The 15,009-nt window shown below is 47.1% G+C and overlaps 1 protein-coding gene across 1 annotated transcript in view; it reads left to right on the top strand.

The window, feature by feature from the left end:
• The first annotated feature begins 1,024 nt into the window (after positions 1-1,024).
• Positions 1,025-15,009, top strand: part of OPCML (opioid binding protein/cell adhesion molecule like) — a 1,065,334-nt gene continuing 1,051,349 nt past the window's right edge. Inside the window, exon 1 of the mRNA XM_054693220.1 lies at positions 1,025-1,260. Within this exon, the coding sequence (XP_054549195.1) occupies positions 1,200-1,260 (61 nt within the window). The 5' untranslated portion in view covers positions 1,025-1,199. The remainder of the gene's footprint in view (positions 1,261-15,009) is intronic.

The following is a 15,009-nucleotide window of genomic DNA, read 5'->3' as shown; positions in this document are numbered from 1 at the left end:
AGGGTATTTGGAGGGTACCCTGAGATAGAAATAGTTTTCAAAAACCTGCCCAGTCTTTCCTATACTGCAAGTGCTGGTCTTATTACACAGCTTCAAAGTTCAGGGGATACTCCAGGAGTGGCTTTTATTCAGCAAGCAAGATGGACCAATCATAAACATGCTTTAGGGAGGACTGTGGGCCTTTTTTAGAGCAGTTATTGAACAAGGGAAAATTCTAAGGTCAACCACACCCAGAAATACTCCATATAAATTGCTATTCCAGAGGAAGGGACAGACTAGATTGTAAAAGGGAGAAGCCAGTAATGAAAGCAGAAAGCCACGGCACCCTTGAAGATTTGCAGTGACTTCAGCAAGTTTTCGCCTCCTTGCTCTAATCTGAATCTGTCCCTGTCTCTGCTGTAATCACAGCAATTGTTTGGGCTTCTATAGCATCTTGTCTTAGTAGAGTTTCAGAAAGCTTTCGTTGTGGGAACTGGCCAACTCTCTTTGTATCCAACTCTAATGCACCCATCTTCCTGCTGGGAAAACTGAAACTCTTCCAAGTTCTCTTAAAAGGCAGAGTGGGGGGTGGGGGGGCAGCTTTAACCGTCTGAGCCTTTCCTGTGAGTTAGGGCTCCCGCTGCCTCCTTGCCTGGGGACCAAAGAAAGAACAACGAAGAGGAATTGGCTTGGGCTTTAGTCACATTTCCATTCTGAGCCTTGCTTGGGTAAGCTCTAGCCCCTCCCCACTGCCCACCACGGAGCTGGGGTGTGCCCCAGAGCCACACACTGGCACGCATTCACAGATGTCAGTGCACACTGCTGTGCTCCAGGTGAGGGGTGAGGAAGAGGAAGTGTCAACTCCCCTGGAGTCAAGCCTCCCAAATAGGAAAAGTCTCCGGTGTCGCTCAGGAGAGTGGAGCCAATGGGGGCCTTGGAGGAGGTCTGCTCAGAGCCCTGTACAGATTGGTGCCGATGATTCTTGCCAGTTGTGTGTATGTGCAAGGAAAAAAAAAAAAAAAAAAAAAAAAAAAACAGAGACACTGCTTGCCTGCTCCCATCTCTCGCGCTCTCTCTTGCTCCCTCTCTCTTCTGCTCTCTCCCTCCCTTTGCAAACATTGGATTTAAACCTGCTCAGAATTCAGCACAGAGGAAGGCAGCAGCGGTAGCAGCAGCAGAAGCAGTGGCAAGCCCAGCAGCTGAGACACCGCAGCCTCAAGATGTACCACCCTGCCTGCTGGATCATCTTCTCGGCCACAACCGCCCTGCTCTTCATCCCAGGTATCCGAGAAGGGCTTTCTCTATTCCTGGGGGGTGATTTAGAGATGTCAGAGCAGAAGAGGAGAGGAAAGGAAGGCAACCCAGGAGGAAGAGAGGGAGTGTGAGATGCATGTGAGGGGAGAGGTAGCTTGCTGAATGCACGCCGCGCACACCCGCTTGCTCACTCACACGCACGCAGAGGGCTTGCAGCACGGGATTTGCTCTCTGTTACTGGCAATGCCATCTGCCGAGCTGAGCTGGGTTCGAGATCTGCACCGCGCTGTGAGGCACTGCTGTTTCTGGAGAGACACTGACTGGAATTAACCAGTCGCGGTCCCAGGGGCAGGAGGAGAGGGGTTTACACTCTCAGTCATAGATTTTTCTGACCGCTTATGTTGGGACCTGCAGGATAGATGGGGCGTCCTTATTTCTCTCTCCAGCCTAGTCTCGCTTGGTTTCTGAATCAGTTCCGAGCTCTGCATCTCCCTGGATCTCTCTTTTTTTTTTTTTTTTTTTCTGTCTTTCTTCTTGTCTCTTCTCTCCTTCCTTTCCTCTTCTGTCTCTCCAATCCCTCCCTTCTTCAGAATCCTTTCTCCTCTCTTCTCCCTCACTTCAACTCCTTCCTCTCCTTTTCGTAGTTCCTTTTCTCTGCTCCTGCCTTTCTTGTCTTCAGTCTTTCTGCCACCTCTCATCCTTTCTTTGTCCTTCTACCAAATGGGCAGATTATGCCTTTGAAATTCAGAATCCTCTCGGTTGTAGTACTCTTCACATCGGAAATGTGAATTTCCCCTGACAGAATTTGGAATGCTCAGACTGAGGAAGGCTGGGAATCAGGATTTACCTGATTCTGCCCAGTTACCTTCCCTACCTTATCGAATGACTTAAATGCGATCCTACCTAACACAGCAATTACTTGTTTGGGGAAAACAAATCAGCAGTGACACAGGTAAGATGCTTCAATCCTGCCAGAATATACTTCATGGAAATGTTGCAAAACCCAACACGTTTTAATAGATTTGATAATTGCACGCGTGTTGTTCGCAAGCAGACAGCTGAAAGCCTGCAGGCATCCTTCAAACAATGCTGAAGGGACCAGGTTATGCTTGCCAAGGTTTTAGGCAGCATCAAAGGGTCTGTGGGGTTTCCACATTATACCCCAACCCAGTAAAAATTTTCTTCTTTTTCCAAATTGAGATACATGCTTTTGGTTAAACATTAGCTTGAACCTAAAATCCCATACATAAATACAGACACATAAATGCTAAGATTCTTAAACCTTCCATATCCTAACACAGGTAAAAAAAACACACACTCTTACATTTTTATATTCCAAATCACTTGATTTTTGTGTTTAAGAACATTAAGCCCTAAGTATTTCAAAGCTACCCAAGTGAAATCAGAAAAATGGAAGTTTATTGGGGAGAAAGAAGAAGAGAAAAGAATTTTGTTGTATAACATCTTATAATGCTTTTTTAAAAAATTGTACTTGTACCAGCAGAGATAGGGTCTGCAAAACCAGATTACCAGCTGTTTGTTTTGGGCTGAGAAGTTTAGAGTGGGGGTGCTGTTGTCCTTCTTGCTGAATCAAGCTCCTGAGGGGACTGGGGAGGGTTGGGGCAGGGCTTCTTGGAGAAGGCAGAGCAGCAGGGAACACTCAGTCCCCGGCTGCAGCCACACAGAGGGAGCAGGTGGGCGCTTTGGGTGCACAGAGCCAGGGACAAAGTTTGCTGTGTGTGTAAGTCCCACAACTGGATTGGCAGCCCCCCAGATCTCCTAGCATCAGCTTCCCTCCCTATTGCACTGGGACACAGGTGTGCAGAGCAGCAGAGATGAGGACCCCACCCAAGGGATCCTGGCTGTGAACTCGCTCTCCTCACGGTGGGTGGGAGTCAGAACATTACTTCAAAAGGGGACTGGACGGAGCCCCAGCAGGCTGAAGCTGCATTGCAGTGCACCCTGAAGGAAGTCAGAAATCAGGGTGATACTCCCTCTAGAGGTCCCGTGGTACCCAAAAACGCAGCTCCCCTCTATTGTTGGGAAGTGCTGACCTTGCTTGCAGGAGAAGCATCCTCACCTACAGTCATCTATGTCCAGGGGAATGCCCCCCACCTCTGGGTCCTCCAGGCTTGATAAAACTGGTGGATGGCGGCTGGATGGAGGCACATTGAGGTGAGGGTCACCTGCTCTTAGGGCTGGTCTTTATGTTAATTGTGCCAGGAACCAGGTGGAGACATCCAGCAGGGAGGAGGAAAACTTGGCTTTGGCAGGTGTCCCTGGAGAGAAGGAAAATACGCCTTCATGAAGGGTTCCTGCAAAGCCTGCTCCTATCCAGAAGTTCTGAGTATCTGCAGAGGCTTATTTGTGACTCCTTTTTCCTCACTTCTTTTTACTTCCTTTATTACATTTTTTAGATCTTCCCTTTGTTTCCCCCCATGCTTTTTTCTTCTCCCATCAGTGTTAATACGGCTCCTTAGCCATTTACTTAGCCCTTTACTTTCCTGCGTCTCAAGACAGAGGCTAATGTAATCACGAAAACCTGACCTGGTTAGGCCTTGATGCCATTTTTCTCTGCAGCTTTTTATTTCTTGGTAAAACAAGTTTCCATCCTAGAGTAATTCTAAGGCTAATATTTTGCTTGGTGCCTTCCAGGGGGAGTCGGATGGTCATAAATTGCTTTTCTAGGCAGAATCTCAGGGGTGGGAAAGACAGTAACTATAATGGAAACTCTAATGAGCCTACACCCCACATGGGAGGGAGCCCCCTTAGACAACTTAATTGTCATGCCAGGGTTTAAGACCTTCCCCAGGTCCGAGCATCAAGACTGAGGGTGCTTTTGTAGTCCTAGTGTGGAGAGAGGGTTCTGTGTAAGATGACTTTTTGACCTTGGGCTTGAGGGTTTTGTAGGAAGATGAGTAAGGTCACCAGTGAGCCCTGAGGTAGAGGAAGCAGGCTGTGAAGACTGCATGGTATTTGCATTAGAATCACCCTGGGGGCAGGGAAGGGTTCTGAGGCAGAATCCCTGCCCCCACCTCTGAGCAGGCAAGTGGGAGCAGCATTGCAGGCCCTAGCGACTTACACAAACCCACTCTGGACTGCAGCTTTGCAGTCCAAACCCTTATCTGCTTGCCTTTTTCCCTTAGCTCTGAAAAAGGGCAAGCAGCCCTGGGGGAGACATGTGGGGTTGTCGCTATCCTTAGGGGCCAGACTCATTTCCTCCAGTATAGAGCCACCCTCCAGCATCCCCGGACCCACTGCTGATGGGAACACAGGGTCTCCCTGGTGACTTCTTTTCTCAAGTTTTGATCATTACCTCCTGTTTGTCCCCCTCTCATCCCACCCTGCACGTGTTCTTCTGGTCTGTGACTCTAAGTTGGGAAGTCAGGTGTGAAGCCTGCCCATCTAACTGGCCTGGACTGACGACCGTGTCCCACTGGTGATTCTGGATTCACTATGGCCAGGAATCCCAGTTCTTAATCAGGCCTTGTCCTATTGTTAGGGGGAAAAGGATGTCCTAAAGCTAATTCTGGACTCCACCCCCACCCCAGGCCAAAGCCAAAGACACTGGGAACTCCAAATCCCATCCCCACCAAAGGGAAGGTGGCTGGGACCTGAGGGTGGGGTTAAGCAGCCAGGTTGGTATAAAGCCAGACACGTGGGCTTTGGAGGGTCCCCCATTTTGACTCTCCGCCAGCTTGGAGAGTGCTTTTTGGGTTTCCAGGTCGGCGGATCGGGTAGGACACATTAAAGACTTTATTTCCCTATTTTCTCCCTGAGTTGTACATTTTCCTTATTTCCTTTTCCCTTGTAAATAAACCCTTTATTAACCTTTTGTGTGTGCCTATAGTGGAGTATTAATAAGTCCCTTGTAAGCTCGCAGGTGAGGACCCACAGCCAGGCAACCCGTTCAATATCGGGGCTGCCCTGTAACACTATTAGGGTCAGAAAGCCCTGGACTTGGCTAGACAACTCTATGAAGTGGGGATTTTTCTTTCCAAACATAAGCCTTCCTATATCCTCCTCTAGGGAAGCCTCCTGGGCCCTAAGTGCTTTGGGCTGGGATGTTTGGCTTTGGGCTGACTCCTGCAAGAAGACTCTACAGCCAAGTTTCCAGTACCCTGAACCAGAACAGTGCTGAAAAACTTGCAAGATTGCCTGGTTTGCAGAAGGGGTCTCCTATGAGCATCACTCGCCATTGGGAGAATCCTAGACTCACTATAAAAGAGAAGTGAGCAAGGGCCTATGTGCTGTTATCGTCAAAAACTTTCCATCCATTTGACAGTCATAGATCCACACCCCTCTCCCCCAAGCTATCCTGTGGCCTTTGATCCTTTAAAATTTATTGGCATGTTAATAAGGTCAGATCACATCCTGTCAATGCTGAGCACTGGCCCAGAGGCAATAGTGGGCACTGGGAAGGGGACAGGTCAGGTGCCTCAGATTCACTGCTTTTTCTAGAGTCTTAGCTGGGCTGCATTCAACCATAGATTGATCAGAGGCCCCCAATGGCTTGAGATATTCCTGAGTGCTTCTTGTGTTTTCTCAGGTTCTTAGTACTCTCTGCCCCATCCCCGTAATCTGGAAAATTACAAAAAGACATTCTTAAACAGCTAGCATTTGTCTAGGTCTTATTTAGTAGCTCTCATCCTGGGTCTCCCACTTGAGTCAATAGGAATGACCCAGATGGTCACTGCCCCACCCCTGGGTCAGCATCATGAACTCTTGTAGGAGCGGGTCTACCCCACTGCAGTGTGTGCAAGCAGAGAACCCAGACTCTGATTTTTTTTAAAAAAGATTTATTTATGTATACAAGAGCTGGGGTACCCACCAGAGGTCCAGGGAGTGAGAGGATTCACCAGAGACAAGAGTGGGGAGCAGAACAGGCAGATTGACTGAAATACACTGCTGAGGGGAGCAGCGGGTGAGACAGGAGAGGTCTGCTGGGCCATGAGGGTCACCTCTCTGGCCAGGGATCGAACTCGAACTCGTGCTGCAGTAGTTGCAGATAGCTTCATCAGGGAGGCCCCCCAGACTCTGATGAAGAGCTCTCAGAAATTCTTTTGGTTGACTCGAGCTATTCTGCGTCTGTCTCACCAATCTGTAGAATGAGTTCCAGGGTTTCTTGCTTCCAGTGGGACAGAGAAGTTAAAAACCTCAGTTAGGTAATAACAAGTTTTTAGTATAAAAAGCTCAGCCTTGTCTCCAAGTCATGGGGCAAAAAGACAAGGTGTCTCTCATAGTGGAGAGAGGGAATTCTGATTGTTGAATGAGGAGAAAAACAATTAAGATCATACAAACCATCTGCATCTTTGTCACCATGCTGAAAACAAGGTGAAGACAGTCCATCCATCCATTTACCCAATAAGCTCTTATATAAGTTTGAATTCAACAAAATCTTACATGCAGTAAAATACTCTTCTGATTCAGGAACCACAGAGCCAACAGAACAGGAAACTGTTTAGTACTTTCTTCCTCGGGACTCCCAATGAATCCCACACACTGACTTTAAGGCCCCTGCACTTTGGTGGCCCTGTGTGCACAGTCGGGCACAGGCCCAGCCCTTCTGCTCCCCTAAAATGCTGCTTCAGGACACCTTCCGTGCTAAGTACATGGCTTGTGCATCAGCCTTGGACAGTTGGCGCCTTGTCACCTTCAGCCGTGGCCTGTGACTTTTCTGTCCCTGGCTCACTGGACAGGGGCCCAGGGACAGCTGCCAGTCGCCTGCAGCTGCCTAGGACCAGGAAGAAAGGAGAGAGGGAAAGCAAAGCCTCACTATTCCTGTCAGTGAACTCAAGTGTCAGCCCACAGATGGCCCTTGGCTGCTGACAAGCCTGGCTGTCAGCAGCGGTGGATGTTAGCACCTCTGGATGCTGAGTGGCACCTAGCAGACACGGGCTGGCAGGTCCTCAGAGGAAGCAGACAGGCTCTGCACTGCTCCCCTGCCCTGTGACCCGCTAAAGATGCCGGGCGCCGGGCCCTGTGGACATTTGTCCCTCATGCCCTTTTATGCTGTTGGTGGGAGACTGAGACTCTGCTGCTTCATTTGCAAGGCCTCAGTGATGTCTGCCTTTTGCTGAAGGGTGGGAGATGGGAATACAGTGGGACATGGAGATAGTTCCATTTGCTAGATTTCTACATTGCCGAAGTCTGTGCTCCAAGATAGGGGAGGGGCATTTGTAGGCTCAGACCTGGATTGAAGTGATTCTGCGAATAGAGCAGAAAGAAACCCTATCACCAGAGGGAAACTGGAGACCAGTGTGCTTGTTGTTACCGACCCACAGGTGTGTGAATCTACATCCTCGCTTCCTGCCCCTCCCCCATTCATGTCAACACACACACACACCCCCTTCCGGGTCAGAGTTTAGCTCTCCCAAATCACATCCACAGCTTCTTGAGGAAAGCAAGCCACAGCTTCTTGATCTGTACCTTGCCCTTCTCTAGGACTCCCTGCTGTCATCTCCATGTTTTGGTGCCTCTGGCAGCAGGTTCACACTCTTCCCTGCCTGTACCAGAGGCAGCTGTGGCCATGCAGATGTGAGTGCCTCCCTGCCCTCACCCCAACACTGAGGCCCCAGGGTCCTCCATTGGCACCATGCCCCCGCCCCAGCAATGTTGGAGGCGGGTCTTGCACTTGCTTCCTTTCAACCTCCACCCACCCACACCTCTTGGTACTAGAGATTGGGGACTCCCCTGCAGTCACTACACTAATTTAATTAAATGTTTCCAAAATGCTTTGAGACACCCCTGGGCAGTATGCTGGATTTATTATTATGATGCAGGCACATCCCCAGCAATGAGCAGGAATGCTGTGCTCGGACTTCTGGAAAGGCCAAGATGAATCGATGCAATAGGACTCAGGTCATTGATTGGAATGGCTGCCTGCTTGTTTGTGGGAGATGGTAAGAGACACTGAAATCCTACGTGAGGGAAACCTGCCTGTCTGTCTGGTATTTCATTTCAAGCAACGGAGTCTCTGTCATGGCCCTAGTGGTCTCTCTTGAACCTTTGTTCCTGAGGAATTTACAAAAGTTTTACCACTCTTGCAGGTTGGTTTAATGGGTATAGTAAAAACAAGAATATCCTCATGCTTTATGATCTTTGGTGTCATTTGTCCTTCCAGGAAATTGTGAGCTAGGCAGGCTAGATGTTTCCTAGTGTGGTGTTTCATTGCTTAACATTCTATGCACACATTGAGTGGCCTTGAGAATAGAGCTGAAAGTACGCATATAGTCTCCAGGCCTTGGCTTAGCCTCTCTGCTCAGTAGCTTCTCCCATCCCTCTCCTGGCCAGCCCCTGACTCTAGCAACTCTGGACTCAGTTTCTCAAACACACCATGTCCTCTCTTTCTTGCTGGGCTTTATCTTGGAGGTTACCTGAGTTTGGAAAATTCTGATCCTCTTATTGCTTCAGGATGAGCACCATCCTTTCCATGCTACAGGCTTCAACTTAAAGTTTGCTCTCCCAGGAGAACATGCTCAATGTTGTAAAGTAGATTTGTTTTCCCAGTCTACACCAGCTTTCTCCTTGCTAATACTGTGAGTCCACATATGTTAAGGTTTCAGGTCTCTCTTTCTTTTTTTCTTTTTTTAAGATTTATTTATGTATACAAGAACTGGGATTCAGGCCAGAGGTGTGTGTGTGTGGGGTTGGGGAGAGAGGATTCATCAGAGACAGAGTGGAGAACAGAACAGGCAGATTGACTGAAATACACTGCTGAGGGGAGTAGCGGGCGAATCAGGAGAAGTCTGCTGCGCCATGTGTGTGGCTCCCTGGCTGGGGATCAAACTCCTGCTGCAGTGGCTGCGGATAGCTTCATAGGTTGTGTCTTAACCCCTTGTACCGCCAGGGAGGCCCCTCTCTTTCCTTTCTTATACTGTGGTCCATAAAGATAAGAAATGCATACATTTTGTTCTCCAACCATATTGGCAGTGCCAGGCCTAGGGACACATAGAGAATTAGTGCTCAAAAAGTATTTGCTGAATGAATGAGAGAGTAGATGAATGAATGGTTATCCATCCACAGTCCACAATACTAAGTGTCAGCGTAGCTGTTCTATCATTCTATTCCATCCCACTGAATCCTCAGAGGCATCTGGGCCCCTGGGTCTCAGCCTGCCCATCAACTCCTCCATCTGCAGAGTGAGGACAGCGAGGCCTGGCATGTACTTTGCTAATGAGACGTGGCAATGTGCAAAGAATGCTTATAATGATTACTCATCCCCGTGCTCATGCTTGTCAATAAACAGTAGCTCCGAGTAGCAGCCAACACACATGCAGCCGCTTGGGCTGGAGCCGCTGCCTTCGGATCTCACGTTGTGTGCTGCGACAGCCACGCCTGAGCGCGAGAGTCAATCTGTAAACACAGATGTGAGCCCTGATGTGGGCTGTTGGTTTAATACAAACCAACATTACTCAGCAGATTTAATCAGGGTGTCTGTTGAAGTGGCCCCAATTATTTCAGATTTTGAGTCGGTCCCAGGGTGTCAACAAGTCCATCCTGTGCGATACGAGGAGTCTGGTCATTCATAAGAAGTAACGTGCTGGGTTAGGGACAGGGAAATGCTAATGGCATAAGAGTGCGACATGTCTGAGCAACTGATACTTAAATGGGTTGGTGTCCATGTGGCAAAGGGAAAAATGGGCTCAGCAAAGCAGAAGCGATAGAAAAGGTCTTTCCCACTTCTTGTGCCTCATCGCTTTCAATGTCTAGCCTCTTTCAGAGTTGACATTTCATGGCTGTGGATTTCTGAACAAGAGGGATCTCAGTGCTCTGAGTACGAAGCACACTTGTTTCTTTGACTTATTACTTGTTGTGGGCCTACTATGTGACAAGCACTATGCTGTACACTGGGGATGCCATACCTGAGCAAAAATCTTTATGGTCCCTGCTTTGATTAAATTTAGTCTAGTAGGAGAGACGGACATGCTGCAAGTGAATACTCATGTGGCTGTGAAATCACAACTGAGATAGGATGGCGGGATGGGAGGGGTGTGCTATATGAATGCCTACATGGAGACTGGATCTTGCCAGGGATGTTAGCGAAGCCTCTGCTGTGAAAGTGCCAGTTGAGCTGACATCTGAAGGAGGAAGAGTAGAAATTATCCAAACCCAAAGGGGAAGGCAAGTGAGGGAGGCAGAGTCACTAGGACATGACGAAGACGTGACATGGAAAGCATCAGAGGCACTCTCTTGCTCATCTGGAACACAGAGGAAAGGGGGGTGGTGCAAGATGAGCCTGGAGCACTGGGAGGGATCTTAAGATGCAACAACCCTTGAAAGTCACGTTCATCTTCTTGTTAAGGCAATTTCCCAGAGAAACCAGACAACACTCAGAGAGGTGGAGAGGGAGCGATTTAATTGTCACACTGGTGGGCTCAGTGGGATGGCTCCCCAAAGGACTGAGCACCCAAAAACAAAAATGGCAAGGTTTTATACAGTTTGTATGAGGAAATTTGCTATTGCATCCATCATTGCATAAGCATTCTTTATTGTTCGGGAAGGGGGTTCAAAGTAGTCATGGCTACCACCGGCAGACAAGCAGTGTAGTATACCCAGCAACTCCTCCATGCAGCAGCCTTGGGAAAATTCCTGCTTCAATTTTGGACTTTATTCTACGAGTGATGAAATATCACATGATGGGGATGAGGGTTTGAATTTTGAATCTTGTGTTTGTTGTAGTTTGTAGAATGGATTCAATATGAGGAAACCTGGAAAGGAAAAGCCAATTGGGAAGACACTGGGGTAGTTCCGGTGGTAAATGGCAGTTGTTGGGAGATAGTTGGTGGTGACTAAGTTGAAGAGACATGGATACTGGAGAAAATTTACAGGAATGTCATGGGCCCACCCACGCATATCTGAAGAACATGAATCGAGAAGTAAACCTGCGTGATAGCACTGACAGCCCCTCTGGTAGAATAAAAAAGATATGTCCTCAAATCCCTGTTTGCAAGACATCTCTTTCATTTGAGCTGTAAGCTTGCCCTGGAACAAGAAATAGGTTGTTTTGGGAAATTTTATCATGCCTGGAAGTTTAATAATCTTACTTCCTTAACTGATGTCCTCTCAGGGCCTAATGTAGGAGTTTTAAAATTGTGTCAATCCATGATAAAGATTGTCAAGAGCTCCAGTTGTGTAATTTGTTGGATCCTGCCAGTGACTGTTGCCTTTCAGAAATAAAACAAACAGGAATTTGAGAGAACTTTTGATTGGACTCTAGAGTGTCTTGTGGGTATTGAGATTCAACTGTTTCACAGATATTACCTTGATGATTTGCAAGTGTGTGTGCTCTCCTCCCAAAGATGACATCCCGGAAAATTGCACAAATTTATGTAGAAAAGTAGTGGTCCTGGGAGCTGAAAGGGACCTTGAAGATTGCCTAATCCATTCTTTTATTGTGTAGATGAAGATATTGAGGAAAAGGGAGTCTGAGTATCTCATCCAAAGGGACATAGAAAGTGACTAAGCCAACTTTTCAACACGGCATTTTCAGTGACCTGTGTTCATAGCCTGCCTGGTGTCCTTTCAGTGGGGTAGTGAAGGGTCAGCCTGAACTTTGCCTCAGTCTGGTACCCTATTGGAAAATGGACTTGTAACCTCTGTTTCCTTGAAACTCTCTCATCTTAGTGCACAAAGAATTTCACTGAACAGGGCAACTACACGGTATCTTTTATCCAAGGATTAAGGTGGCAGGGTCAAGAGACAAAAGAGAAGTCTTGTCCTTTTCAGAGGCTTTCTCATACTTTGACCTTTGTCACTGAACTGGGACACATCTCAGAATCAATTGTTTCTTGATACTTGGAAGGATATGTTCAGTGTAGTACAGTATCAAATTCCAGGTAGTGTCGACCTGACTTATTTGGTCTATACACTGCCTTTATCATCACTATATCATTAAAACAAGCTCTTTCCACTTACCTATTTGGGCTTGACTCTGCACTAAACCAAGAGAAGATAAATCCACACTGAGAATGCTATAATCTCTATAGCAATGATTCATGGTTAAGTGGTGGCTTACAGTTCACAAAGCACTTCTATGCACATCATAATCATCTTGTGTGCTAGTAAGTGAGACAACCAAAAGAGCCAGCTCATCTTATGCCCCACTCCCACCACCACCACCACTGTCTTAACCTTGGGTGACTTGAACATGGACACAATCAAAACAATAGGTCCAAAATAGCAGTAGACTCTTTGGAAACTGGAAAGTGAGGGTCCAGTTTCAGACACCTGCCAAGTCTGATCAAGGGTGAGTGCAATGACATACAGCAGATGGTAGGGCTGAAGGGCCATGACAGTATTAGAGCCAAGCACCTATGAGTATTTCTGTCACTAAGAAGAGGCTTTGACTTCACTGAACAAGGCAACTTGGTTCTTCTGAACAGCCCCATGCCAAGGGATATCCCAACACTCCTCAAAGAGAGGAGAATGTTGGAAGAGAGAATGTGGCAGATGGAAATAGCCCATCAGTCCACAGGTTCCAAGAGAGACTGGAGTTTCCTTGGGAGTCCCCTGGCTTTATCCCATGAAGAGAGTGCCCAGTCTTCCTTGGCACTGGGGTGGATGGCTTTTTGGGTGAGGCCCAGATGGGAAGCGATGATGAAAACTACAATTGGGATTCAGCATCTTTTCCTGAAGGGTCCTACCCAACTGTTGTTTGGGGTCAAAACTAGGGAGTAAAATGACATTGCCTTACAATTGCCACCAGTTTAACTCCCACAATATCCTTGAAGATTGTATCATGTCTTTATTATAGTCTAGGCACTTCTTTCATTTAAATTAATTAATTATTATTTTTTAATTGGGGTAACTGGTTTACAACATTGTGCATGATTTAGGCGAATACGTTATCACCTCCTGAGATGTATGTCACCATCCCACCCCCACCATCAAAGCACCCATAGTCATTAACCAGAAACCACAGGGCCCCTCCCCACTTTGTTCCTGCCTCCACCCTCCCCTCTTCCCTCTCTAGTAACCTCAATTCTGCAGTCATATTTCTAAGGTTGGTTTTGGTTTAGTTTTTCCATTCTTTTGTTTTGTTTATACTCCACATATGAGTGAAATCATCTGGCATTTGTCTTTTTCCTTCTGACTTATTTCACTTAGCATAATCCCCTCCAGTTCCACCCATGTTGCAGCAAATGGCAAAATTTATTCTTTTTTTAAAAAATAACTGATAGCATTCCACTGTGTATATAGACCACGTCTTCTTAATCTACTGCTCTGTCCTGGGCAATTAGGTTGTTTTCATAACTTGAGTTATTATAAATAATGCTGCAGTGAACACAGGAGTGCACATGGTCCTTTGTAATAGTATTTTTCATTTTTTTTTGGATTAATACCATGGAGTGGAATTGCTGGTTCATATGAAAGATCATTTTTAATATTTTGAAGCCCCCAACATTGTTCTCTATAGGGGCTGGACAGTCTGCCTTCCAGTTAGCCCTTCTCTTGGCACTGTGAGTAATTTGGAAACACTGACCTGGTAACCCAAAGATAGCCTCTGGCTTTGCCTCTGCAAGTATGAACTGAATGGCTTTGAGCAAGAGGTTCAGCCTTTCTAAGACTCTCAATCCTCTTTCTAAAATAGGAAGTAGCTGCCCTACTTCTTAGGGCAGCTATAAAGGTCGTAAGAGATGCATGACGGAGACAGTTCTAGGGCTCTGTAGTTGCAGGTTGCTGGCTTTTGTTGCAAATCTTGGGTTGGCCACTCTGACTGGGTATTTCTCTCCTTTCTGTGTCAACAACCTTCTTCCTGATTCTCTCTCTTGTTCTGACTTTGACGGGCTGTGGTTATAATTAGCAGTGGGACCCATACCAGAGTGCCTGTGACATTTGCTTTGGAGGAGACTTATTTCTGGGAACTCCTGCATTCACTTCCCTAAGCTTGAAGCAACGTTTGCTTTGCTTCCCTCCTTTTTCCGTGGAGAGTGGTCTATGTGTTCTTAGCTGAGCTATTGCCAGAGAACTCATGCTCTTTGGGTGCTTTTTGGGTTGAGATGAGAGACCTGAATGGGGCAAGAGGAGCACCAATACGGATCCCAGAGTTGGGCTAACAAAGCTCCTCAGTCCTGTGAGCTCCAGACCCTGCTGATGACACCTGTCTCCTGAAGCTGCTGTCACCGCCTAATGTTGAATTTCCAGTATATCCATAGTGTGGATAAGAAGGAAACCAAACAAAAGGTCAAGAAAAAGTCAAAACTAACAAGCAAAGGAGAGGGTGGGATGGAGGCAAAACAGGGGAGGGGTGAACACAGGGGAATAAGATGATGGTTCATGGGTGATACAGTGGCAGGAGAACTATAGGGACTACAACAATGTAAGAAAAAAATTAATGAAGAATTAAAATACATTTAAAAAATAAGCATCCTTTTGTGAAAAGGGGGGTCCTCTGGCTTTCCTGAACACATGCTGGAGAGATCACTGGCTAATTCCTTCACATATAGGCTGATGAGTGTGCTCCTAGTGATTCAATTCTCCTTTGCCCAGGGCAGGGGAAAATTATAGAGCATCTCAGGTGCCCACAACCCTTGCAGCCCCGGCTGAGTTGAATCGCAAACGAGACCCACTGATTCAGCGGCAACTTGGGAGGTAGGAAGGAGCCAAACACCTGTCCTGTACCTTCCACATCCAACATACTCAGCCTCTTAGTAACGTCAGAAAAAGACCCCTTCTGAGTGGAGATAGTGAGAAAGCTCATGGGTTTGAAGAGAGATCTGAGACCAAAAACCTCCTAGGCACACTGCACTGGGAAAGAGCCTGTCTGTGTCTGGG

The sequence above is a fragment of the Talpa occidentalis genome, unplaced genomic scaffold (genome assembly GCF_014898055.3).
Source record: "Talpa occidentalis isolate TD23 unplaced genomic scaffold, MPIMG_talOcc4v2.1 talOcc4.12, whole genome shotgun sequence".
Lineage (NCBI taxonomy): Eukaryota > Metazoa > Chordata > Mammalia > Eulipotyphla > Talpidae > Talpa > Talpa occidentalis.
This window is presented reverse-complemented; position numbering and strand designations above follow the sequence as displayed.